This window comes from Ammospiza nelsoni, chromosome 21 (assembly GCF_027579445.1).
Source record: "Ammospiza nelsoni isolate bAmmNel1 chromosome 21, bAmmNel1.pri, whole genome shotgun sequence".
In the NCBI taxonomy this organism is placed as follows: Eukaryota; Metazoa; Chordata; class Aves; order Passeriformes; family Passerellidae; genus Ammospiza; species Ammospiza nelsoni.
Window position 1 is genome coordinate 10,887,632 of NC_080653.1, and position 26,117 is coordinate 10,913,748.

Sequence of the window (26,117 nt, forward strand, 5' to 3'; positions counted from 1 at the left end):
CATCCCCATCCCTGCCCCATCCCCATCCCCATCCCCATCCCCATCCCCATCCCCATCCCCATCCCCATCCCCATCCCCATCCCTCCATCCCCATCCCTCCATCCCCATCCCCATCCCCATCCCCATCCCTCCATCCCTGCCCCATCCCCATCCCCATCCCACAGCCTGCTCCCCAGGAAAGGAGCCTGTGAGACCCTGGAATGAGCACTAATGAGCGATGAGCATTTGCTGCCTGCAGGAGCAGAGGGGAGAGTTGGCTCTGCCCAGGCCAAGTGCCAAAGGGGAACAGCCTCTGGTGGAACTGAGCTGGGAGAGGGGGTCACTCCAGTGAGGAAAATACACAGCGAGGGTGCGGGGGACTGGGGTTTATCCAGCAGGACCCACTGCCCCTCCTGGAAATAGGATTATTGGTGCTGATGGTGCCAAAGATGCTCCCGGCAGGGCACAGGATGAGGGACCAGCCTTGGGGCACAGGGACGGGGCAGGGATGTGCAGGATGGCCAACAAGGTGATGATTTTCAGGGTGATGGGGCTGATCTCACCCCCCCAGAAATAAATATCCCCCCCTCAATGAAATGGACTCCACGGTTCTGTTCAAAACAGTTTATTGTATTTTTTCGTCAGACAAACACATTGATTTCTGGACCACAGTAGAGGATGGAAACCTTTCACAAACTTATTTATTTGAAAATACAAATATAAAATTATACTTTCCACATCTGTGATGTGAGAGACCCCCATCCACATAGTATTTTACAACAGGGCTTCAGAAAGCCATACACAGAGACCTGAAAGATGCTTGATATATATAGATACATATATATATGTATATATATAAAAAAAAAGTCACTACCAAAGTTCTCATCAGTTCATACTAAAGTATAAAAGGAAGGGCTAGGCCTGCCACTGTGCCATAGTTTATTTAGGTACATTTATGACCACCTGAAATGCTCACTTGCATCCTAGTACTGATGGGAGTTCAGACCTCGTACGACAGAGAATGACGGGGGTGCTACCTACGAGGACACGGGACAGAGGAGCCCGGGGCTGGGGGGCCCTGCTGGGCTGGGGGGACCCTGATGGGCCTGGGGGACCCCTCTGGGCCCGGGGTGACCCCTCTGGCCACCGGGCCCTGCTCGGACACCGAGCTCTCCACACAACACGGTCGGACTGCTGGGGGGGCCGACAACCCACCACGAGGATTTGCTTTCTCAGACTAAGGTATTTTTTTTTTTCCTTTTTAAAAATTATTATTATTATTTATTATTATTATTATTATTGTGGTTTTTTTGGTAATTTTATTACAGTATTAAAGTATTGCTTAGCTTACAGAATCTCCTCACGTAGTGTTCGCGCGGGGCCGGCTGGATTCTGTACGTAGGAAACTCTACAGTGTCTGTGCCCGTGTGTCTGCGAGGCATCCTGGCTCTTCTGACACTAACCTCACTTCTCCCTGTCTCTTCTAACACTAACCTCACTTTTCTCCCTCTCTCTCAACTATGTCGCTTTGAAAAAAACAAACCAAACCACTAAAAAAAAGAATTCAGAAGATTCCACCCAAGAGACATCACCATAGCGTAAAAGACAGCTATGAGTTAGTGTTGTTTTTCTTTTTTTTTTTTTTGTTTTTTTGTTTTTGTAAACAGTTTCATATGCAATATCATACAGAACCATGGCTGGCCTTCAGTAAAAATGTAGTAAACTATATTGCTTTATTATTGATTATGTTGCATTGAGTGAATGGCAGAAACGAAACAGGAAGGGACTTGTGGCTGGAGTCGCTAGCCCTCATTCACACTACAGATGAAAGCAGGGAAGAAAAGAAATCCCAACACCTTTCAGGTCGTTATCACCCACAATTACCCAATGATTTAACTAAGCCTAGCAAGATGTGTGACATTCACCAGCAGACGCTGCTGTACAATGGAAAAAAGAAAATCAACTTACAGCAAAGAGAGCCATGCTACCTTAAAGTCCAAGCTACAAATTCAACTCAAAATGAACATTTATGAAGTGTAAGAAAAAATAAAAACCCCAAAGGACAGGTCAGGCTTTGCCTTAACCAAGCCGATCCCAAGAAGGACTCGGGTTACTCGAGGGGAGGCTCCCAAGCACTGGTGGCTCCTGGGGCTGTCCCTGGTGGGGGGACGGGGCCCCCTGGCCCTTTGGGTCACCCAGGTGGTGGAGACGGCCCCTGTTGGTCACCCCAGTGCAGATCTGCAGGCTCTGTCCCTCAGGGAGGTGTCCTGGCCCTGTCCCTGCGGGTCCCAGGCCAGGCTGGGCGCTGGGGACAGCAGAGGTGACCCTGCCATGGCACGGGTGGCACTGGGCGGGCTCAGGGTCCTTCCAGCCCAACCCAGCCCGTGGCTCCACCACCCTTTGCTCCCTCCTGGGCTTGAGTAAAACAAAGGTGGAGCTGAACCTTTGTGCTGAAAAATTTACAAAAAACCCCCAAACGAACGAAGGAAAAGGAAAAAAAAAAAATCCTTCAAAATTGATTTCTAGATGAGTGGGGGACTAACGTGAACCTTAGTCTAGGTAGCCACATCAAAACATCTTGGATTCCACGACATTTGTGCTATGGGCCACTGGGACTTCTCAAAAGGTATATAAACATCTAAAACATATTCACACAGATTAGCAATTTCTTCTGAGCATTCTTAAAAAAATATGTTTTTTTTTTTCTCTTAGTAAAATCGTTTTAATATACCGTGCCTCCCTCTTTTAAAAAATAAATTAAAAAAATCCAGTTTTGCATATCTAGCATTAGCATTTAAGGTAGTATGGCACATCCCCTTTCCAAAGTCATGGGTGGGGATCTACAAATGCCTTAAGAGTTTGCCAGCATTTTTAACATTGTGAGACCTTTGGTTAGTTGAAACCGCATCAGATCAACAAAAGAAAAATAATAAACAAGAGAAAAAAAAGCACAGAAAGAAAAAAGAGAAGAAAAAAACAAAAAAGGAAAACCTTCCCAAAATTATTAGCATTTTTTTTTCTTAAATAAGAGAAAGTTCTATCCTTACTGGTCCTAAATCTGAATAACTACATCTAAATTTTTAACCTTAATTACGATACACCTACCAATATGTACTAGAAGAGGAAGAGAGAAAGAGGGGGGGAAAAATTCACTACACTACCATCAGGACAGCACTCTTACAAGATAAGCCATTTTATACACTATTAACATACAACAATGATCAACAAAGAATATTCTATGAGGTGACAGGGAATGGAGAGGAAAACCAACTGGTAGTACAGTACATCATCAACATTGACAAAATAGCAATAAAAAATTCCCTGACGGCACACTGAATTGCAGGGAATTTGGTTCGTAGTATTTTTTTTAACCTTTTTATTTTTTAAAGAATTCGGTTTTATTTCATTTATTACTTGATCAAGTCTCAATATTTAAAAAGCGTCCAGCATTTTGCTTAAACCTGGTTGTTCTGAAATAAGAAAAAAACCTAAAATATTACATAAAAAGCATGATTTTTTTTTTAAAAACAAGAAAAACAAGGTTTCTCCTTTCGGTTAGCAGTATGGTGCCTTGTTTTGTTAAAGATGCCTTGCTCTACCTTGTCTATTGAATGTCTACATTAGTCTACTTGTTAGTAAAATTTACAAAAATAGGAGTGCAGCAGCTCTTTTTAACAAATGTCGCATTCAGTGTCTTATACTGGCTGTACCTAAAGTACCAAATTTATAAACGTAACAATTTAAAAAAATATTAATAAAACTTGTCAATATTACGTTAAAAAAAGAAGAAATATATCCACACTACAGTATGTTCTTAATGCCACCTACCATGTTGTACTTCTAGTTTGCTGTTGCAGGCCTATTTACCAATATTAAAAAAATTAAATTAAAAAATATCCTTCATAAGTTTCCTCCCCCAACAGAGGACCATATATATAACAGCCAAATATTAAACATGTGCAAATAGGAAACTGTCAGTTTTTCCCCTACCAGTCACAGTGCAATGATGTTTTATACTTTATTTCTTTTAAATTCTGTTTACAACTACAATAAATTAAAATCTTCCGTTGCTTCTAGGGTGAAACTTGTAGCACTGAGGTATTCCCAAAAAAAAAAAAAAAACCAAAAAAAACCAAACCAAACAAAACAAAAACCAACCAAAGTTGCTTTCTAATTTGACATTACAGAAAGTGATGGATAATAAAGGAAACCATGCAAGCTGGACGCTGCTCTGCCCACACGGGGTGCCCAGAGCAGCTGAAATGACTGGACAGCAAGTTGATCTAGTTTAAAACAATGACTAAAACAAAAAAACCAAAATCCAAAATAAAAAACCAAAACAAAGGTGTGCTTTGAACCGTAAATGCGCTAAGTAGGAAAAAATCGTAGCTTCTTGATCAGTTTTGGGAAAAGCAGGTTTTAAATTAAAATAAAAATCCCACGAGACTGTTCCTTTGGGAGCAAGCTGCTGGTGTGAGCGGGGTGGGCTGGGAGGGTCCCACAGCACCACAGCCCCCCACCACAGCCCCCACCACGGCCACAGCTCCCTTCTCTTCTCTCCTCCATTTCCATAGAGAAACTGCCTTAGGCTGACTCCGTCACAAAAATAGGTTTGTATTTCTCTTTCTTAATAGTTTCTATGTAGTTAATGGAATTGTATTTACAGCACTTTTATTATTTTTTCTCTTTTTTTTTTTTTCAGAATTCACAATTTCAAAAAACCTTATATCACCTCTTTCAACAAAAAAAAGCACTTATATAGAAAAAGGACGCGCAAAAAGTTTGTCGCCCTCGCCTTATTGCCGAAAATAGAGAGAATTAGAGTAACCAAGACGCCACAAAGGAAAAGAAGGGCCAGAGAACCTGCTGCTCCCCCCTCCCCGTGCCCTGCCCGCCGCTGCCCAGGCTCCTGTCACCATCTCAGCATCCTTTAAGCAACAACAACTACGGAAAACAGAAGGGAGGAGGAGGAGGAGGAGGAGGAGGAGGAGGAGGAGGAGGGGAGGTGGGAAAGAAAAAGCAAAAGAAACCCTTTAATATAACAGTTACACTATGGTTAAGCTCTCGCTACATACACAAAGAATTGCAACTACGTGGCTACGAGACTATGTCCAAAAGGCTACCAAAAGATGTGGGTTTGGAGAGGCTTAAAAAGAGGGGGGGAACCCACCAAGAAAATAAAACCAACAATAAATGGGTTTTATATACATACTTTTAAAAGCTGTTGTTTTTATAGTACAGCAGATTCATGAGATGATGAGAGAGATTTTAAACCACCCAAGTCCTTCGAGTGCCACCTCCAGTTTGCGTTGGCGGTGATGATGATGATGGTGATGGTGATGACGATGTAGTGCTCAAAGTCTGATGAGATCACCCAACCGTGGGCCCCTTCAGAAACTTCGCCCTGTCTTGCCCGGACATCCAGAGAGACTCTGCGTGGGGAGAAGGTGCACAGGACACGGAGAGCGACAGTTAATTGAGGTAAATTAGGATTTTTAACCAAAAAACCCCAAAGTGTCTGCAAACACTGCAGCCACAGCCTGCCCCATCCAGCCCGAGGGAGGATGCAGGGGGCTGGAATGCTGAGGTGTTCCCAGGAGAGGGGGTCTCATGTGTTCCCTGCTAAGTTATATTCCCAGTAAAATGGGAGTTGGTGTACGGCCAGGACAAAAACGGCTCCTCAGGCATCTGTCCTGCCATGAATTCACACAGCTTTGGTAAAATGGGTTTTCTCTGAAGTACCTGGAGAGTGACAAGTGTTACCTGGGCACGCTGTGGCAGCCAGGATTTCTTTTATACAGGAGCTTCAGCCTCCAACGCTGTGTCCCTGCCAGTGCTTAGAGCTGAGATACATCATGTGTAAAGAAATATAAATATTAGGGGCTCTGGCTCTGCAGGCAGCTGCTCACGGGATGAGGGCCAGGACGGGACGGTCCCTGGGGACCCCCAGAGCCCATCCCCAGACAGCTGTGCTGGGTGAGCTCCCAGCAGCATCCTGCAGGGATGTGGGGCTGCTCCCTGCCCCGGGACAGGCAGCTCAGCCAAATCCCCGAATCCTGCCCCGGGGACGCAGGAGCAGCCGCTGCCACAAGCGCTTCAAACCCGGGGCTCCTCGAGGAATTAATAATAAGGCTCATTTCCTCCTCTCCAAATCTGCTTTAATTAGTAATGAGCAACATTAAAAGCACTTTGTTTTTAAGTCGTTAATGGTTTGAGTCCCGGCCTGGCCAGTGAGTGATGGCTGCAGTGATGGGCTGTGTGAGCGAGGAGTGATTACAGCCCATCAGGCTGGCAGGGCTGTGCGTTATTAGCCTGAGTGATGATGTTCTGCCCGGGCTCCAGCTGGCCTCGGGTACCACCTCACTATTCCAGGGGCTGACGTGAAGGATTCTGACAAATTGATCTGAGAACGGGCCCTGCTACGTGCAAGTAATAGCTGGGATTAAGCAAGAGTGCTTATGGCACTTTTTTCTTTCCCATAAAAAACACTCCTTGGTGGAGCAAATCAATTGACAGAACAATTTCAGGTAATCTTGGGGGTGTGTGTGGAGATGGAGAGTAAATAGAAACCCCCTTTATCCACTAGTATTTAGGTATAAATCTATTTTTACGTAGTTTAAAGTCTCCGAATGTTTTCCACAGTTCCCAGCCCCCTGACTAACTTTAATTCTAATTTCATAGACTGATTTTTGAACGTAAATGATGTGACATTGATCATGTAACACCGGGCAAGAGGCAGGGAAATAAAACGTGACACATCCACTCCATTTGCCTGCCTGGGCTCAGAGCTCTGGGGGCAGACCCATGCCATTTAATTGGGATAACTTCTGCTTCTCATTGCATTTTCTAATCTATTCCATTCCGAGTGTTAAGAATATTTGTTTGCAAAGATGAATATGCCAAAGGCCAAATAATAATAAAAAATAAAAATTAAACATTTAATTAACTGGAGCTTAGTTCAAAGGGTAGGAAACTGGCAGCGATCCAGGGCTGCGGTGCTCAGGTAATGCCTTTAATTTAATTTGCTCAGGTTTAATTTTTTTTTAATCTTGATAATTGCTCTATGGTTACAAGTTACAATGTTATCTTTTAGCTGTAATATTTGGTACAGCACTTAATTAAGAATGATGGTTCCTCAGTAATAAAGCAGTGGGGCTCAGCTATTTTTAAAGCAGTGTGCTGGGAGCAGATCTCTGATCCCACTGGGATTCTGGCTGCTGGCACGGGGGGTGATTCCCCACAGCCTCCTGGGTTTTCTGCCTCTTCAAATTATTGCACGAAGCATCACGAAGATGAAAAAGTGACTTTTGGTTTAGCTTTGGATCTGTCTTCCAGTTTCCAGCCCGTGAGGTTGATTTCAGTAACACAAATCACAGAAAGGAATGATTAAAGGCCAAGGAAAGACGAAATGAAGATAAAAAATTGTTCACTTAAAGTAAATATAGGGGAGATGGTAGTTCAGCACAAAGTACAAATGGGATATACTGTAATACCTCCAAGTGAGATGGCAACCAACCATGTGTAACGTTTCAATGGTATCCATTTGTAAAAGCCGTTGCAATCAAAGGTCCCTAAAATTGTACAATTGTTAAGTTCATCAGTGCTCTATACACGGGAACAGCTGATTATTAATTTTTGCCAAGAAATTATCAAAGGACTTGAAAGACTGTGTTGCCAGCATGAATAGGGATTTCCAAGAGCTGTTCTGGTCACCAGGTGTGCTCAGCCCTATGGTCACCTTTCCAAGACCATCATCTTCTCATTCCCCCAGGTGCAAAAATAAGCTTTGGGGTTCTCCCTTCTTTATTTTTAAACCAGGGTTAGTAAATGGAGAGTGTTAAATAAATATATACGTAATAAAAGCTAGGGGATTCTTTGCAGTTATTGGGGGAATTAAGAGGCTACCAATCTGCAAGTCAATTATAAAATGGTTCTTTGGGAAGTGTTAGTGCAGACAAATCTGGATACCCAGGCTTGGACCTGGCGTCCTTTCACTTGAAAAATCGGGATGTTGCAGAGACAAAAGTGCCCAAATTTTCAAGCACAAACAGGTTTTTAGGTGAAAAATGGAAATAAGAGGTGTTGTAAGTGGTGAGAGGTGGCAGTTTGAACTGATGTAGCTCCTTGCAGAGCAGTAATATTCCACGTTTGTGCTAGAATTGATCCACAGGGATTGCCAGGCCTGTGGTGTGACCACGGGAGGGGCAGGCCCGGGATGGGAATTGAGCACACGGGCACAAAGCCAGGCAGAAGGTTTGTTTGTCCTTTTGGCAATAAAAATAGCAGTTCCAGGAGCTTTGTCTGCACCACACTCCTGCTCCCCCATCCAATTCCATCAGGGAGGGAAGCTCTCCTCTGGGTTTGAGGGCCCTTCGGGGGAGCCTCCGCACCTCCTCCCTGTGCAGGAGATAAACCAGCTCCTGGCTGTGCCCCAAGGGCAGGAGCCTCCCTTGCAGCCCGTGCCAGGGTGCCACGGGGCAGCCCAGCCCCATTCATGCTCACACACAGGTGACACAGCCACGTGCAGCCTTGTTAAGCCAATCTCTGCCCTCATTAGTGCAATCACAGCCCCACGTTAGGAGGCACCTCCCGGGACCCCCCGGCCCAGCCCAGCCCCTCGCTGCCAACCTGCGGCTCTCGGGGGCTGCAGTGACCCCAGGACCGGCTGCGAGGGACCCCAAACATCAGCAAACAGGGGAAGAGGAGCAGGACATGCCCTGTCCCACCAGCCAAATTAACGAGCTGATTTTGCTCATTAGTGGGAGCAGGGACTGTTGCTGTGCCTGCCAAAGGGTGCAGCAGCCAGGAGGGGTAGCTGGGCTGATGTAAAGCCCATGGGGACAAGCAGGGATTTAAATCCCGTATTTATTAAATATTTCTCTCTGAGACAGGTCATGTCTGGCTGCAGACGGCTCCAAAGGAGTGTTTGCACCAGGAGATGTTCAGGTTGGATATTAGGACAAAATTTCTTCAATGCAAGAGTGATTAATCTTAAAATTTCTTCAGTGTAAGAGTGATTAATCACTGGAATGGGCTGCCCAGGGTGGTGGGGGAGCCCCCATCCCTGGAAACATTACAACTTTCACAAAGTTGTGGAGTTTTGTTTTATCTCTGCAAAACATTCGGCTGTCACTGGCGCAATGCCAGCGCCCCCATGGAAGGATATTCTCCCTAAAATGGCAATTAGTGATAATAACGATAAATTGGTGATAAAATGGCAATTGGGTCTCAAGGGCTGATTGGACCCGGAGGTTTCCCCCTTGCCAATCCCGGCCGGAACGCCCTGACAATCGGCGATTCCTCCAGCTGGCGCCCACGGTCGGGCACGGCTCGCAGGTCGCGGCAGCGAGGAGCCCCCTGGCCACGGGGTCCGCAGCACCCCCAAACCCCCCATCCCCACGCAGACCCCCCAGACGCCCCCCAGACCCCCCTGGCGGGGTACTTACGGCGATGCCGTGGCCGAAGCCCGAGCCTGGCTGCGGGCTGGCGGCGCTTATGTAGTTGCCCACGGCGGAGTCCTGGCTGGCCGTGCCGTAGAGATCCGCCACGGGCCCGGGGCTGTTGGCGCCGGGGAAGCCGCCGGGCCGCGCCGGGGTGGAGCCTGCCGGGGAAGCGGGTGCGCCAAAATTCGGTTGAGCACTGTAGCTATTCAAGACTGGTGTGCAGAGAATAAAGCTGGGTATGAGGCCAGACGCCGGGCATGCACCGGAATTACAAAGCCAAACACCAGAATAAACAGCCTAGGCCCAATTCTAACACTTAACCAAGGCCATGCGAGAGGAGAGCAAGTACTGGAGAAGAGTCAGCCCGGACTACTACGAAGCTTAGAGCTCCAAAAATATATATATGGATATATATAAAAAATAAAAAGAAAAAAAAAAGAACGATCATTCAACACACTACTGCAACCAGAGACTGGAGGTGCTCATTTTCACCAAATTATCACAAAATATAATAGGTATTTTTCAACATCTGACTTGATGCTCATGCAGTAGTAACAAGTTCTCTAGGTCTGGGCACGCCGAGACAGCATTCACATCCCATGCAAACTACAAAGGAACTAGTTTGAGACTACACATTGTGGTAATATTGATATTAAAATGTTGACAGCAAATAACTTGAATCACGTCTAGGAAAATCGTTTTTTGGATCCATTCGATACTTTTGGAAAAAACCCGCCCTTTTAGATCAGTAAGCTGTAGAAATAGTTCAGTAGTTGATTTTTTTTTTTCTTTAAATAATATGGAATGGAACAGTTTGGATTTTTCGCTTTTAGATATGACCAAGGAGAGTGTTGTTTTATTTAGGTTTTTTTTTTTTCCTTTTGATTTGGAGAGCGAAGACCTACCTTCGTCTCCAAAACCATGCTAGGGACATCAACCAAAATTAAACAAATAAATAAAGATCAAAAGCAAAAAAAGAATTCCAGAGGGTGGATAACAACTCACCTCCTAATGTGGAAGTAAAAGAAAATTTAATTTTTTTCCTCCCCTTTTTTTTTTTTTTTTTGAGAAAGAAAAACAATGTAAATAAGAATGATACTGAAGAAGAAATTTAGATATTAAAGCATGTTAGATGATCAGGCTTCTGGCATTTCTCACGGCTGCTCTTGGATGTAGAATTTATGAGGAAGAAGTTTAAATGGGAAAGAAAAGTCAGCGGACTGGGAGGAGCTGGATGGAGATGGGAAGCTGGAGCTACACCTGGGTGGTTCCTGCAAGGTCCCTGGGGCACAGGGAGCCTGCTCTGCCCACCCCACCGTGTCCCCAATGTGTCCCCAGCGTGTCCCCACCACGGGCAGTGGCAGGACACGATGGCCAGAGGGGCTGGATGTGGCCCAACAGCACAGCCTGCCCAAACCCCCTGGGCACAGACCCCATCCCCTCCATCCCACCTTCCAGGCTGCCCCAAGGCCACTTCAGCCTCTTCCTCTGGCTGCACCTTCCCAGGATCTCCACTCGGCACCAGGGTGGGTTATGGAGCCCGTTGGCCTGCAGTGTCTGTGCCCAGCTCAGAGCTGCAGGACTGACCACAGGGCTCTCTGCAGCGACCCTGTGCTCTCACCAAGGGCTGGGGTGGGCACAGGCTGCCCTGGCCCCCTCCCCTGCACCACCCACCCAAGGGACCCCAAATGGCTGAGCTGGGCAGGAGCAGCACACCTGGTGGCTCTGTGGGGACAGGGAAGGCAGCTCTGCACCAGAAATGATTCACCACAGCTCTGCACTGGTAGCAGGGGAGGGTAAGTAGGACATCTAAGCTAGCAAGTTCAAAGAAATAAGCCATGAGAGAGTAAACAGATTTTGGACTTCGCTGGCAAACAAAGAGCCTTTTTTTATTATTAAAGATTAAATGTCAAGATAACATTTGGCCTTCTCACTCGTGAAGAAAAATATCCAGCTGAGATGTTCCAAAGCCCTTTATTACTACAAGCCAGCACTTTTCCCCCCTTTTCTTCCCTTTGGTTCAATAAAATGGATGTGAATTTTCCTGCCAAGTCACACAGAAAACCCAGTTGGCTGCTTCGAGTGACAGCAGGACCTGGCATGGCCAGGGGCATCCTGTTAGTAAAATATTCCTGCAAACCCCACAGCAACCTCCAGAACAACCACCTGAGGAACCAGAGACTCTCTCTGTGCCCCCACAGCCCACATCCCGCCCTGGCCACTCTCATGTGCATCCCTCAAGACTGGAGGCAAGGCTTTCACACCTGCAGGGAGAGCTGGCACTGGGTTGGTTATTCAGGTGGGGAATGAAAAGGCAATTTTTCATCTGCTGACCAGGGGTTCAGCACTGCACACTGCTCACAGGAGGGAGAAGGGGCACACCAAAGGCTGCTCCAGCCTGGGAAAGGCTGTGTGGAGGCTGGGATGCCCTGGCACCTCTCCATGCGGTGCCTGAAAAACTCCACAGAAAAAGCTGGAGGCTTTTCCAGAGCCAACACTTCACTCCAGCCCCTACAAATGAAACACAAAGCTCCCATAATTAGCAGGAGGCTCAGAGAGCTGCATTTAAATGATTTCTTAACCATGGTTAGTTGCTAAGTGTTTGTCTTCCTCCAGGAGCTCAGGTGAGCTCACCTGGAGCCAGAGGCACCTTCACCATCACTGCAGCAAAGGGACCCGAACCACCTCCCCAGCAGGCAAATCCTGATGTGTTCTGGCAAGAACCACCTGGAAACAAGTTTGTTCTACACAAACCTGGAGCACCCTGACACTAACAGGAAGAAGGAAAAATGCCTGCAATCCTCCTCACTCCAGATACTGCACCACTAAGAAAAGTTAACACTTTTTGGAAACCTATGACGAAACTCCTGACACTGGAGGTTGTCAGGAGTTGTCCAAGGCTGCTGTGAACTGTGGGAACTGCAGAGCACTGACATTAACTCCTTGCAGGCTGGGAGGAATTGGAGCCTTTCCCTTGGCCCCTAACACCCCGTGGCGAGAACAGAACTGGGGCAGATGTTTGGGAGCTTGCTGCTGCAGAGCTGCCAGGGGACTGTGCTGCCCACGCAGGGAGGGAACACTGACTGGGACCTGATGCCAGGAGCAAAGCCTGGTCCCCAGAGCCGTGGCTGAGCTGACCAGGACTCCCCTGAGTGTGGATCCACCAGACTCACTCAGCACTGACTGGGGGCTGCCAGGGCCATCAATTGCCAGCGCTCAGGATGTCCTGGCATCAAGGGACTCATCCCAGGTGCCATTTCCCAACCGAGGGCACAGAAAGCCATCCTGCAGCACGCAACCTCACAGCTCTGAGACTGTGCCTGAGCACCTGCAGCTCAAAGGCTTCCTCTATGCAAAACTCACAATCCCAGGCGTCCCCAGGAAGCCCTGTGATAGATCAAGGTCAGCAGAGACGTGGAAAAGATTAGATGTGCTTGTAAGTCACAGCCAACCACCTTTTATCTCCAGCCCCAGCCATCCTCCATCCCCTGGACTACAGAAGCTCCTTCCTGTGCTGATGGAGATCAAGGGCCAGCAGCCAGCAGCTCTGGCAGGGATGGAACAGGGCAGGATAATGCCTTGCTTGCTCCACTTTGAATCTGCTGTGGCTTTTCTTCACTCTGAGCCTGTGAATTTTGATCAGCAGGTGAAGCCTAGGGACAGGGAGCCTCAGGCCCACTCTGCCCAGTGTCACAGCACTGAAAAGCACTGAGGGAATGTGGGATGGGACACAGATTGATATGAAACATGTGGGTTCATAAAGCAGCCCCAGCAGGTGTTTTCAATGGCAATATTGGCGCTGGTGGAGTTGGGAGCTGCTGTGCAGGGCTGGCACAGCAAGAGCTGGACCTGTTCAGGCAGCGAGGCTTTATCTCAGCCCATCCTTCAGCAGAGCCTTTATCCCCATTTAACATGCACGTGGGATGCTCCTCCACCTCCAGCCAAGTGCTTTGTGACAGGGAGCCAGGAGCTGGGAGCCAGAGCAGCCTGGCACTGGGTGAGGCAGGGCAGGAGGCAGGGATGGTGTCTGGAGCCTGTTCCTGCACACTGCCACGCTCACACCTTCAGCTGTGCTCAGCCACAGAGGTCACTGCTGGGAGATAAACTCTCCCTCCAGGAACTCCTGAGACATCTCCAAGTCTGGATTCCTGCTGGCATTTGCTAACAAGGACCCCAGGGCTGCTGGGCCTGGGCAAAGCACGACAAGCTGGATGCTGGAATCCCCCCCAAATAAACCCAGCCATGATGGAATCCCACCCAAATAAAGCCAACTGAGCCACGCTGGAATCCCCCCCAGATAAACCCAACTGAACCATGAGAAATGAAGGGGAAGAGGAAGGGAAAAGGAGACGTGAGGATTTAGACATCACTGTCCTACAAGGGGAACTCACACGGTACTGGGATGACAGTCAGGCCCTTAGGGACCAGTAAATGGCACCTGATGACAAAAATCCCACTTAGGCACCACTGAAATATGCTGTATTGCAAAGGAAACAAAGCAGGGGCAGTCTGGACAGGGGACTGAGACAGACACTGCATGGGGATCACTGTGCCCTGCACATAGCCCACATGGAGCCTTGGTGACACCCTTCCCTCTCCTACAGCACCAAAACCCAGAGACTTAAACACCTCTGCAGGGACTCATAACAAATATGAGTATTTTAAATTAAAAAAAAAAAATCCAGGTGAGGAACAGTGCAGAATGTGCGTCTGCCTTCCCTGCCACAGTGGTCAGGTGAGGAAATCCTCATGAGGGAAAGAAACCACTACAATTCCCTGAGGCAGGATATTCCTTGTCCCTGGGCAGCCATGCATGGGGGTGAGCAGCTCTGCAGGGATGGGGGAGCTTGGCAGTGTGGGGTTAAAGTAACATTCAATGATTTTAGAAATCTTTTCCGACATAAAAGATTCTATGATTCTCATCAGAAATTCATTTATCACCTCCTGTCAAGCATACCCTACAACCAGAGTTGGACATCTCCAGCCCTTTTCTCCTCCAAGACCCTCCTCGTTCCTGCCTTGTCCCACTGCCCTCAGGGTGCATTCCTGCACAAACAGGTTTCTTCACAACTTGTTGATCCAGAGCTATAATTTCTGGATGACTCTCTCATCTGCCATAAACAGCCACGCACAATTTGGCAGGCATTTCCACCATCAATGTTTATGATAATAACTAAACGTGCTTGAAAGCAGCAGGAAATTTTCAATATAACTATCATTAAGACAAAATGCTTTAAATCAAAGCCATTACCCACCACCAAGACTCAAAGCTCACAAGATTAGTCTGTTTTTCTATCTTTATGAAAAATTCATAGAACATGCTGCAAACATCATCTTCCAGCTCGAAGGAGTAAATGATATAATGACACTGGATGCTGCTGGCAGGGATGGGAGCAGGCAGGGCACAGGGGGACAGGGGGCTGCCCCACAGCCTGGTGGCATTTCATGACAAAGTTTGAGCAGCCTGGCGTAGTGGAAGGTGTTCCTGCCCACGACACGGGGATGGTCTTTAAGGTCCCTTTGCTCCAGCCCCTCCAAATGAAACAGAAAGCTCCCATAATTAGCAGGAGGCTCAGAAAGCTGCATTTAAATGATTTGCTCAGCCATGGTTAGTTGCTAAGTGTTTGTCTTCTTCCAGGAGCTCAGGTGAGCTCACCTGGAGCCAGAGGCACCTTTACCACCCTGCTCTAGGATTCTATAAATTTATGAATTTGAGTCACTGGGGTCCATTTACTGCTGGATTTTCAGAGACGAGTGCCACAGAAGGAGCATCACCTGTGCCCACGCATTCCAGCCCGCTGTGCTGCCTCTGCAGGCAGCCAGGCACAGCCTGTGCAGAGGACACAGAGCAGAACCACAGCCAGTGGCAGGGGACAGTTTCCCTTCCCTGGGGACCCGAGTGTCCCGGAGGAGAGCACTGCTGGCCACGCTGTGGCACGCATGACTAACAGAGCAGCACTCCCCGCGTGACGCTGATACCTTAAATAACCAGCACAACTCAGCACCGCATGCACATCTTACATCATTAGTGCTCACAGCCTTATAAATATAATTAGCAGCGCTGCACCCATGTTACAGATCGCTTGGCCAAAGCTAATTCTTTGTGCAGTCAGGGCTGAAGTTAATGGGAGTTTGTACCTTGCTTTTCAGAGCTGCTAACAACCAGAATGTCATTTACCCGGGACTGGATGTACAAATTAACGCCAGTCTGAAATAAGACATCGGTGCTCCTGGTTCTCAGTGGCCTATTCAGGCTGCAGGAGTGCACTGGCACAGCACTGAGAAATAAAAGCTGATATTCAGGCTCTTTTTTTCTATACCAATCACCTCAGAGCGCTCCAAACCCCTTCCTTTGTGGTCAGGTTGAGCCATGGAATCATCTCTTCCTCGTGCCTGAGCTTTTGCAGAGCGTGGGTTCTGTGGGGGCAGCGTGTGGCACACCTCGAACTCGGATCAATGCTCCAGCTCACAGACGTCTCAGAAATAATGAGCTGGAAACACACAGATATTCTGGAGAATAACAAGGTACAAACAGCTCCCAACTCGCTGGAAGCCAAAGTGGGAGACAAACCAGAAAAACAAATAAGGGCGGCGTCACCACGAGAGCTGCCATGTTGTACATCTCTCATGGGGACCTGCATCCCTCTGCTCCTGCTCTCCCAAGCACACTTGAAAAGCAAACTCTCTCTCTAAGAACCCTGTGGCAGACACGGCTCCTGTGCAAGCGGGAAGAGCTGCCGATGACAGCTGGCTCAGTCCTGCCCGGAAAATCAAAGGCGAGAGCGGTGCCTCCCCTGCCACCCCGGCACGCTCCGTAATGGGGAGCAGCCAGGCTGCCCCGGGTTATCCCTGCCCTGCAGGGAAAAGGGAAAATACAACAACTGTCGGGCTCATCAGCAAAATAAGTGGTGATGAGGCTGAGACACACCGAGATCTGCCCTAACAAGGTACTATTTGTACGTTATTTTCTAGCTGCAGTCACACTTTCAAAGGTTGTTCTGCGGCTGCAGCCCCTTCGGAAATGGCTTCACACATCAAAATATCGCAGGGTAATGACAGCAAGCAGTGGGTGGTGAGCTGGCAATTACGGCTGGAAGTGAGTGGGAACCAGGAGGGAGGGCTGAGTGCTGCCCACCTTCCTGAGCTGGGCACAATGGGGTGATAATGGCACCTGGGATCTTGAGGAAACTGCTCCTGCTGCAGCCTCAGTGTCCTCCTACCACGCTGCTCCTCCAGCCCAGCACGACACAAACCAACTGCTCAGCTGCCTGAGATGAGCCCCGAGCAAGAGCTGGGCAGCTTCCACAAGCTTGGGCAAGAAAAAAATTCACCTGTTTTGTGCAGGTGTTCCACAAACCCACTGCAGCAAGTGAGCTCCTGCTTCTCCTAAGTACTGCACTTAACACATCCAAGGCATCCACCACATCTGGAAGCTGCTGATGTGCACCAATCTGCAGAAGGCACAAAATTCAGCGTGTTCGAGCCCAGCTGCTCCAATTCCTGCAGGACAAATAGCTGCACTTTGCAGCTCAGCTGTAACTTTTTGCCAACGATCAATATTTATTGCCTAATCCCATTTTCCATAGCGCGTGTGAGTGGTGTCACTCGCGCGGGCCCGAGCGCGACACGAGGCCACACAAAGCTTGGCTTGTAGGAGCTGCAGCCAGGGAGCCAGCTCTTGTCACAGCCTCACAAAAGGATTTCCTCTCCAGCGGCTCATCTTTAATCATTATAAAAGCACAGAAGTTTAATCCATTTTTGATGTAAGCGCTAATAGCTTTGTGTCCTTGAAGTTCAAAGTGGTCTTCGTGCATGTCGCTAATTAGCCGAGCAAGCAGCCATTCAGCTTCCTCTCATGTTTCTAATTAGATCCTTAACAACAAACAAATGTCGACCTTACAAAGGCTCTGCTACGATTCCCTCCATTAGTTAAACAGTTTGGGAGGGATGCGGCTCTGTGCACCCACAGCCCCCCCAGCAGAGGATTCAGGGCTCTGGGCTGGGGTATTTGCCCTTTGGAGAGGTCCTGCCTTCCTGACGGTGTTTTCCAGGGATGATGCAGGGAGCAGGTGACCACTCATCAGCCCCTGCCCTGGTCCCAGCTCCGTGCTGCTCCACTGTCCCTCCCTGCAGGAACGGGATGCTCACCAGCTCAGCTGGACCTCACAAATAAACCAAGGAGGCAGATAAATGCTATCCTGTCAAGTCAATATCCCAACTGGTTCCTGCCAATTTAACTGGTTTTACAGCTAATTTAAAATGTGATGTAATTAATGTTTACATACCTCACAGAATGACAGAATGGTTTGGATGAGACCTTAAAGCCCATCCAGTACCATGGGCAGGGACACCTTCCATTGTCCCAGGGTGCTCCAAGCCCTGTCCAGCCTGGCCTGGGCACTGCCAGGGATCCAGGGGCAGCCACAGCCTCTCTGGCTGCCCTGCGCCAGGGCCTCCCCACGCTCCTAGAGAAGAATTTCATCCAAATATCCAGGCTAAGGGCACTGCCATCTTTTTACTTCACATCAAACGCCTGGGACTGCTCTTTGCACTCTTTTCTGTCGATCTGTGTTTGTAACATGCCGTGCCGGAGTCATTTCAGCAGCACCCCGCCTGTCCTTGCCTGTGCTCAGGTTTCTGGGCAAGTTTCTTGCTCCAGCCCTGGCATTTGTCCAGGGGGATGAATGAGGATCTGTCAGCACCAGGAGCTGCTGCTGGGTTCCTGCCGGGTTCCTCGGCGGCTGCAGGCGCTCGCTGTGTCACAGGCGCCGACCCCAGCGCTGCTCCCGCTGCCTGTGCCTGCACACCAAGCCTTAACACTTATTACCACCCATCCAACTGGCAAATAAGAGCTAAAGCTCAATGCTGGGATATCACAGACCCCTCTGTAACCACTTTTCCATTTAAAATGAAGGAAGAGCTGAGCCAGGTGATGCCGGCGCCTTCACCTCACGCCGAGGAGGAGCAGGAGAGCTGCTGTTAATTCTACCATGGGCAACCACATCTGCATTAATTGTTTACCACAGCCCGGACAGGTCTTTTATTAATATTAATGAGTAAGAGGGAACAAAAGGCCCCTTTATTTTTAGCCTACTCTAATTGCGTAGTAATTACTCATCTACAAAACAAATGAGCCGAATTCCATTGCCATAGCAACAGTAACTCCGGCCTCCCACTGTACCACATTAACTGGCTATCACTCCTGTAATTTGAAATTGAAGCCTTTTGTACAATAACAGACAATACAGGAGGAAAATTAAACCAAAAACGGGTCTTTGTTTTGCTGCATAATTCAAGTCATAGTAGCAGGAGGGCCTTGCCTGGGGGCACCTTCCCACTGCTGATCCCATGGGCTGGGGGGATGCTCAGGAGCACAGGGGGGTTATTCAGGTAACAGAAGAGACATCCAGCCTGCAGACCCCCAGTCCTGTGCAGCCATCCCTCCTGCAGGAGGCTCTGCACCAGGCAAGCTGCTGCCCAGCACACGGTGCCTGGGGGAGAGCTGGTGGCACCAGCCTCACTGCGGGCAGCTGACACCCAGTCAGGGTCAGGGCACAGAGTTCTGGGCTCTTTTAACCATCAGGAAATGCTCACAAAGGCCCCAGCTGCGTGAGTTTATTATTTTTAAGCAGCTCAGGTTTATATACCTGCAGATCCATTTTGCACTCTCTGGCAACTCCTAACCCACCGCGCTTCTCGAGCTCACATGGAGCCAGATGCACACCAACATCTGCTGCAAGGAAAAACTACTCTGCTCCTTTGGCAGCCTTGTATTTCAGAGAGGAGAGAGGGAGAAAAGACATCACTGTAATTATGTATTTACTTTTAAAGCATTTGGGGAGAGAATCAGCATGAAAATACTGACAGGAGTGTGTCAGTCCAATGCGCGCTGCCTCACAGTTAGCAGTTGTTCCACTAATGGGTAACAGCCTGCAAGTGCTGCTGGAGAGGCAAGTTACCCTCAGCCCTGGCAGCATTTTACCTGTTCAGGGATTAAAATGCACGGGACACCATCCTGTGCTGGAAGATCTCATGCCCTGGAGAGCACGTGCTGAAACCCCACTTCAAGCTCTGCAACAACTTGTCTGCATCTTGCAGGGAACAAAGTCTAATTACAACTGCCAACAGCTCTGTCCCCCAGCTTCTGCTGGGAGAAAGGGAATCAAACATGGATAATTGGCTGTGGCAGGGCTTTGGAGGGTACCAAAGTGGTTCAACCCCCTGCATGTGCAGGGATGCCTTCTACCATCCAGGCTGCTCCAGCTCCTGGTCACTTCCAGGGATGGGGCAGCCACAGCCTCTCTGAACAACCTGTGCCTCCCCACCCTCGCAGAGAAGAATTTCTCCCTAAATAAAACAGCATGATGAGCATTCTGAGGAGCATTTTCCCGTGGAAAATAATTCTCCTGATGGAAAAGACTATTAAAAGTTACCGGCTAAATTTGCTACAGATTAACTTCAACTGCACTTCAGAGGTGGTCACTAATTGCACTGGAGATGATTTATCAAGCGCACAAGATTTTCTATTACAAAATTATTGATTAAAGCTGATGTATTTTAACCTCAATAGACTTCAGCCCAGTGCCCTGTCAAACACTGGCTGCTGTGGCCAAGGTCGAGCAGCAGCAGCACAAAATTGTTTCATATCTACTGAATTTTCTCCCTGGCACTGCAGGAAGAAGCTCAGTTCCCCATGGATTAAAAAAGATCCAAAAGCAGCATCCTACAGTAAAACAAGACCCAGGGTTTCTTCTGCCTGGAGCCTGCTCTGAAAAGGACCTGTGGGATTCCCATGCTGGAGCAGCACAACACTTCTGAGCCAAACAGAAAAGATGCCTCTTTCATTATTATTATTTTTTAAATTGGGATAGCAGACAGACAAGTAACTGTATGGCTCCCAGTATGTCAGAAACAAGGCCAGAACCACCCATGGGAACGTGGAGTGGCTCCTCCAGAGCACATTCACCACCTGGGGCTGCTGCGTGCCGAGCCTGCTGATGGGATTCCCGTTCAAACCAGGATGATTTCCCTTGCTCCCACCCCTCCCCAAAGCCCCCAGTGCGGGGGCCCTGCCTGGCCACCCGCCGTGCTCCCCAGCAGGGGCTGCTCTGCCAGGGAGATAAGCAAAGGATAAAATCCAATGCAGCCATTAATTTCCCAGAGCATCACCCGCCAGGCTCTGTCAGACAATTACTGGCGTTCCAGTGGAGTGAGAAATTCCAGCCCCTGCTGCTCCCAAGTGGTCCACTTGTTAGGTTGTGGCTTTTGAGATTACATAGCCTGGATTAAACTTTATGTACTTTAATAGAGGAAAATAAAGAAGGGAGAACAATTCCACCAGAGCCACCGTGCCACAAGGGAGTCCTCCCAGCAGGCAGCAGAAATCCCAAACTGGTTCATGGCTGGATCTTTGAAATGCTCCTCCTGACATCTCCATGAGCCCATGGCAGCTCCTCTCCCCCTGCACACACAGCCCAACCACTGTCCCCATTTTATGGCCATAATTTGATAAATTATGAGTAGATCAGATTTTGGAGCACCTTCCTTAGGTGTCAGACAAGGTTTCCTTGACCCCATGAAATTTATCGCTCTGCTGAGTTTCAGGCACACTCCTGACTTCATCAGGTGCTGGGATGCAATGAACAATGGGCTCCCCATTTCCCTGGAAAACTGAGATCCAAAGGGAACCTCATCCCTGCCTTGGTACACGGGTGTTCAGCTCCCTGGCAGCACCAGGGCCAGCTCAGCTCACCTTGCACCGTGTCAGCCCCAGCACTTGTTTGCTTGATTTACTCAATGTTCTATTAGAGGTAAGGAGCAGATACAAATCCTTAATTACACCGGAAAGCCCATTCTGGATATTTTATTTCCTTTGAAAGCCCTTGCTGCCTGAAGGGCATTAATGAGTGTGTGACTCTGCCCAGCAGAGCAGGGAGAGGCTCCCACCCATCCCCATGATTTGGGGATGGCCAGGGCGTGGGGAGGAGGAGAGGGGTGACCACACCAGAGAGGAGCTTTTCTGCTCCCATCAGGGTGTTTTCTGACAAGCAGCAAACTAAACAACAAATAAAGCAAAGCCTCATTCGGGATCTCAATTACCATCTGTTGGATTTACTGACTGCAGTGCTGTCTCTGCATTTTCCAAGTTTAGCACAGAAACCCAGGCAGGAGAAGCAAAGCCACTGCTGGCTCGTGGCATAGAGGATGAACTTGCCTCGAACTCCTCATGCTGATATTTATGAAATGTTAAATCTTCATTTAAAAATGTTCCCTTAAGCTGGGTGACATGGCAATGAGTACGACCCATCACTAGCTTGGCGTCTCTGTTGCATAATAAGATTTAAGGTTTATGACCTACAAACAATCGCTGGTGGCTCAGGACAGGCTGCAGGGAGCCGCCTCACACACGGAATTATTGGATTCTCAAATGGAGTGATTTGCATGTGGCACATCTGGTCTACGACCGCCAACGAATGAGTCTATGGGCTAATATGGACGAGTAACAGGCTGATGGAGAAACCATGATTGTAAAATGATTTGAAAAATATCTCAGGTTCTTTTGGATACAAAATAAAAATAAGAGAATATAGTTATAGTCAGCGTTTCAGCTCCTAGGGGGGTTAATTTGAATTTAAAAAAAAGGTCAGTTTTACTATCAGCATAAGAGCATGTGCGGGTTCTTGTACAGAGGGTATAGGTTGCCTACAGCCGGCTTCAATTTAAACTTCCAGATAATGGGATTTAACGAATAGGGCTCTATGGATCCAAGCCATCAGCAGCTCTCTGCTGTGTTATCCCTACGCTTTCAATCAGACCAAGGCTCTGCTTTTATCTGCCACGCTCGTTCGCGTTGATGGTGCCTATAATATCAACTCGACAATGCATGTTCTACAACTACATCTACTGCTACCAGTACGACTACTACAGTGCATGCATTTAGTTCAGTCCCACAGATACATACACTCTAAGAACAGGCAAGGGGAGATGTGAAATGTTTTACGGGACGACAGGTGTTTTGTTTTTTAAGTAAGGGAAATTAATAAAAAACATCAAAAGAAAGAAAGTGTACAAAAAAATAGAGACATTTCTCAAGAGTTGATATGAGTCGTTTCTTGAACCGTTTCGTCCGAACAAGCAAAAAACATGCAACCAGCTGCTACTAACAAGAAGCTGGACACTGAGAGAGGATTAATAGGTGTGGACAAACCTTCCCGCTGAGAGCGCTCAGAAGAGTGTTTGAGAGGAGGTGTGCACGTCCGAGTGTAAGAGAGGCCGGAAAGTTTGCCTCAGAGACACCCTCTCTCACAGCAGCCCCAACCAAGCAAGAGAGAAAACAACAAAACATAACTGCTCACACTCACCATCAAGGTCAGTAGCTCACGTTATGAGATTTGTTATAGCTGGCAAGTATAAAGTCCAGTAAGGGGTTGTTGGGGCGCAGGGCTCAAAGGCAGCACTGGCAAGCCGGGACTGGGGCCCAAAATCCAGATGTGCCAGGGGTTGGGGTGGGGAGCAGCCCCGGGTGCCGTGGCACTGCGCTGTCCCGCTGCGCCGAGTGCCACCAGCTGGCTTGGTGCCACAGCCTGCCCGAGGGAGTTGGGACAGGGCTGCACTCCTGTGGCCTTAGGGGTTTTGTCTCCAGTCCTCAGGGAGGAACGGCTGGTAGCAACAGGTTGGGAACTGGAAAAATCTCAGGCTTGTCAATGAACCAAAGAGGAAGGAACGAAAACCCTCTCCTGCCAAATTTTCCTTGTCTCGCTCTCCTGCCAGATGAACCCCTCCCATGTCAAATGCAAGAGGAAAATGTGCCCCCCCCCCCATGACTGTATTTCAAAAAAAGCATTTACACGACAAAAATGTTTTACACGTAAAATGTCAGGTGGATTCAAAAGAAACGTGACACTGATAGTGAAGTTGTCTAGGAGGAGTTCGCAGCATTCAGACTTTTAACTTTGCTCGTTTTCTGTGGCTCAGGTCCCAATTCATTAAAAAAATACAAGAATGGGTGAGGTTGTCAAAACCAGAGGAGGGATTCGGCAGCACAGCCCCACCCGGAGCGAATGGATGTGGCCAGAGCTGTGTCTGCTGGAAGGACCTCAGCTGTCCCCTCATCACTGGGATGTCAAACGGGGACGTGATTGATGCCGAGCAGCACGGCCGCGCTCACCTGCCGGCACGCGAGCAGCCACGCGGGACGGGAATTTATGGTGGCACTGAGCATGGGCACAGGGACACGGCCCCTTCTGCTGGCTCTAGGACAGACCTGCCGTGGCACAGAAGAACCTGTTTATCTAGCAAGGCCAGCTGGTGACATGCTGCCATAGAAAAAGAAGGGGTGAGGGCAGGGAGGAGGCCCCGAGCAGGCTCCCTGCTGACTCAGCAAACATGCAGGTGTCCCAAGAGGAGGAATGTCACCCCAGGGACAAAGCAAGGTGGTCAGTGCCCAGGGGCTTGGAGTGAGAGGGCTGCAGCTTCCTGGGGAGAACAAGACACGCACTGAAGGTGGATGCTCTCTGAGGGTGCTCAGTCTCTGTGCTGGCACTGATGCCAGGAAGGCGGGGAAGAGCCGGCGGGACGGGGCCAGAGAGCTGCTGAAGAGGCAGCAGGGACGGGGACATTGATGACATGGACTGTCATCAATACCTTCCAGGAACCTCCTGGCCAGTGCTTGCTCTGTGCTGTGCTCCAGCAGCCCTGGGCAGAGCTCTCCCAGTGAGCTGGGGGTGGTGGGACGTGCCTGCCCGGGTGTTTGCCAGCTCTTTCCCATTTCCTGGCAGAAAGGGGTCAGTTAGGGCCAGCCGTGCTGTGCTCTGTGCTTTGGACCAGGCACACGTGAAGGAGGGCTGTGCGAATTTGTGAAGGGAAAACAAAAACCCAACCGAAAAGGAAAGAAGGAAAAAACCCCAACCATTTTTCTTGTAATGAATCGGGCCCGTACACTGCAGCGCAAGATCGATCGGACTCCACTGCTCCTGGATACAATTCACTACCATTGCTGATGGAGTGGCAAACCCAGGATGTCCCTTCCAAAACCAGCTCTGGATGGAGATGACTCTACAGAAACCCCCCGTTCCCAGACCAGGCTTGGTGCAGATGTGAGCGGGGCCGGTGACAAGCCCACCTTCCTCCTTGAGACCTCAGGGCTGGGGCGGGATGGGGGCTCTTTGGATTCAGTTTTGGGGGTTTTGCCAGTTTTGTGCACGCAGGCAATTTTGAGGCTTGAAAAGACATTTCCAAACACCATACTGCTCTTTAAACTTGCCAGAAAGGGTGTTGTTAATTTAGGGTTAGATTTAGTTTCGTATTGCAAGTTCAAATCAAAAAACAAAAAAACTGAAAAAACAAATCAGAAAACCCAACAAAAGATAAACCAAAAAACACTCAAATTAAAGACAAATGATTTTCAGGCACAGAATTGATCAATGCTCAGTTCAGTTGTAAATGGGCACCAAAAGCACTCCGATTAAAAAAAATAATAATAATAATCAGGGAAGCAACGTTAATCCAGCCAAACCCTCTGTGCCTTGCTAAGGGGCAACTCACCAGGTCTGTTTGCACGTAAAACAAAACCTGAAGGGCAAAACATGAGGAAGAGGCAGAAACAATGAGGTCTGTTTTCCTGGAAGCATATGCAAAAGCAATCTTGGGATTTGTTTGGGTTTGGGGTATTTTTTTTTCCCTCTTTGGGTTTGTTTTTGCCGCTCCGTGCCGGGGCAGTAGGAGAAGCTGGGAATGGGGGATCCCCACAACCAGGCTGGCAAGTCACCCCTTAGGCGCTCTCTACATGCCACAGGATGGAACTGGTACAGAGAGTCCTTTGTAGCCTGCAAGCAGTGCCAGTTTGCATGGAACGGAGTTCTCCTGGTGTCTTTCTCTGCCCTCACGGCCCCAGGCTCTCGCTGAGCCAGGCCTGGGCCTGCGCCCACCTCTGCGCCCTCACGCACTCGGGGCTTTTCGGGAGCGCCTGCCTCCTTAACCTGGCACTGCCCGAAGAGCCACGAGCGCCCAGCTCAGCCCTGAGCGAGCCAGGAGGCGCTGCCAGCCCCGTGTTCCCTGGGGACACGCTGGCACAGGGGACACGGGGCTGGCAGCGGCTCTGTCCCACAGCGGCTCCATCGCGGCCTGCTGCGGGAGCCCGCGGCTCACTGAGGGCTGCTCTGAACTCTGCCACCTGAGCCAAGCGCTGATTCACTTCTTTACAAAATTTAAACCTAAGGCAGCAACGGCAATTGGCAACCATTTATTTCTTTGTTTCCCTTAAGGGGAAAAAAAAAGTAAAGAGTTTTCAGAAGGACAGAAGAAAAGCTTTGTGGTTCCTCATGGAAGCAGTGGGGTGGGAGCAGGCAGGGATGGTGAACTGTCAGCTGTGTGCTGGTGACAATGGCACCAGTGATGCCAGCCCAAGATGCCCCGTGCTGGCCATGGTGGAGGAGGTGACAGCGGCCCTGGGCACGGCGGGAGCACCCAGAGCTGCTGCCACCACCTCAACCCAACACCAGCTTCTTGTGAGAAACCAAAACTTTTTTTCTGAAAAGACAAATTGATCTTTTTTGGGGTGTCTTTTAGAGCCTCGAATTTAAACCCAACAAATAAAGAAACCAACGCAATAAAGGAATAAAGAAAGAAACAAATTGGAATATCTACCCTGGTTTTGGCAGTTCTCATGCCAATCTCCTGCAGGTGCTCCAGCCCCCG

General features: G+C 48.9%; 1 protein-coding gene across 7 annotated transcripts in view; it reads right to left on the minus strand.

Moving 5' to 3' along the window:
• Positions 1-588: 588 nt before the first annotated feature.
• Positions 589-26,117, minus strand: part of MSI2 (musashi RNA binding protein 2) — a 197,129-nt gene continuing 171,600 nt past the window's right edge. For 2 of the 7 annotated variants that reach the window (XM_059486767.1, XM_059486764.1), the window contains 3 exons: positions 9,426-9,580; positions 7,473-7,550; positions 589-5,411 (listed from right to left, as the gene is read on the minus strand). In XM_059486767.1, the coding sequence (XP_059342750.1) occupies positions 7,509-7,550; positions 9,426-9,580 (197 nt within the window). In that variant the 3' untranslated portion in view covers positions 589-5,411; positions 7,473-7,508. Of the gene's footprint in view, positions 5,412-7,472; positions 7,551-9,425; positions 9,635-24,965; positions 25,042-26,117 lie in introns of all 7 variants that reach the window. The other 5 variants (XM_059486766.1, XM_059486762.1, XM_059486761.1 and 2 more) reach the window with 4 other exon arrangements.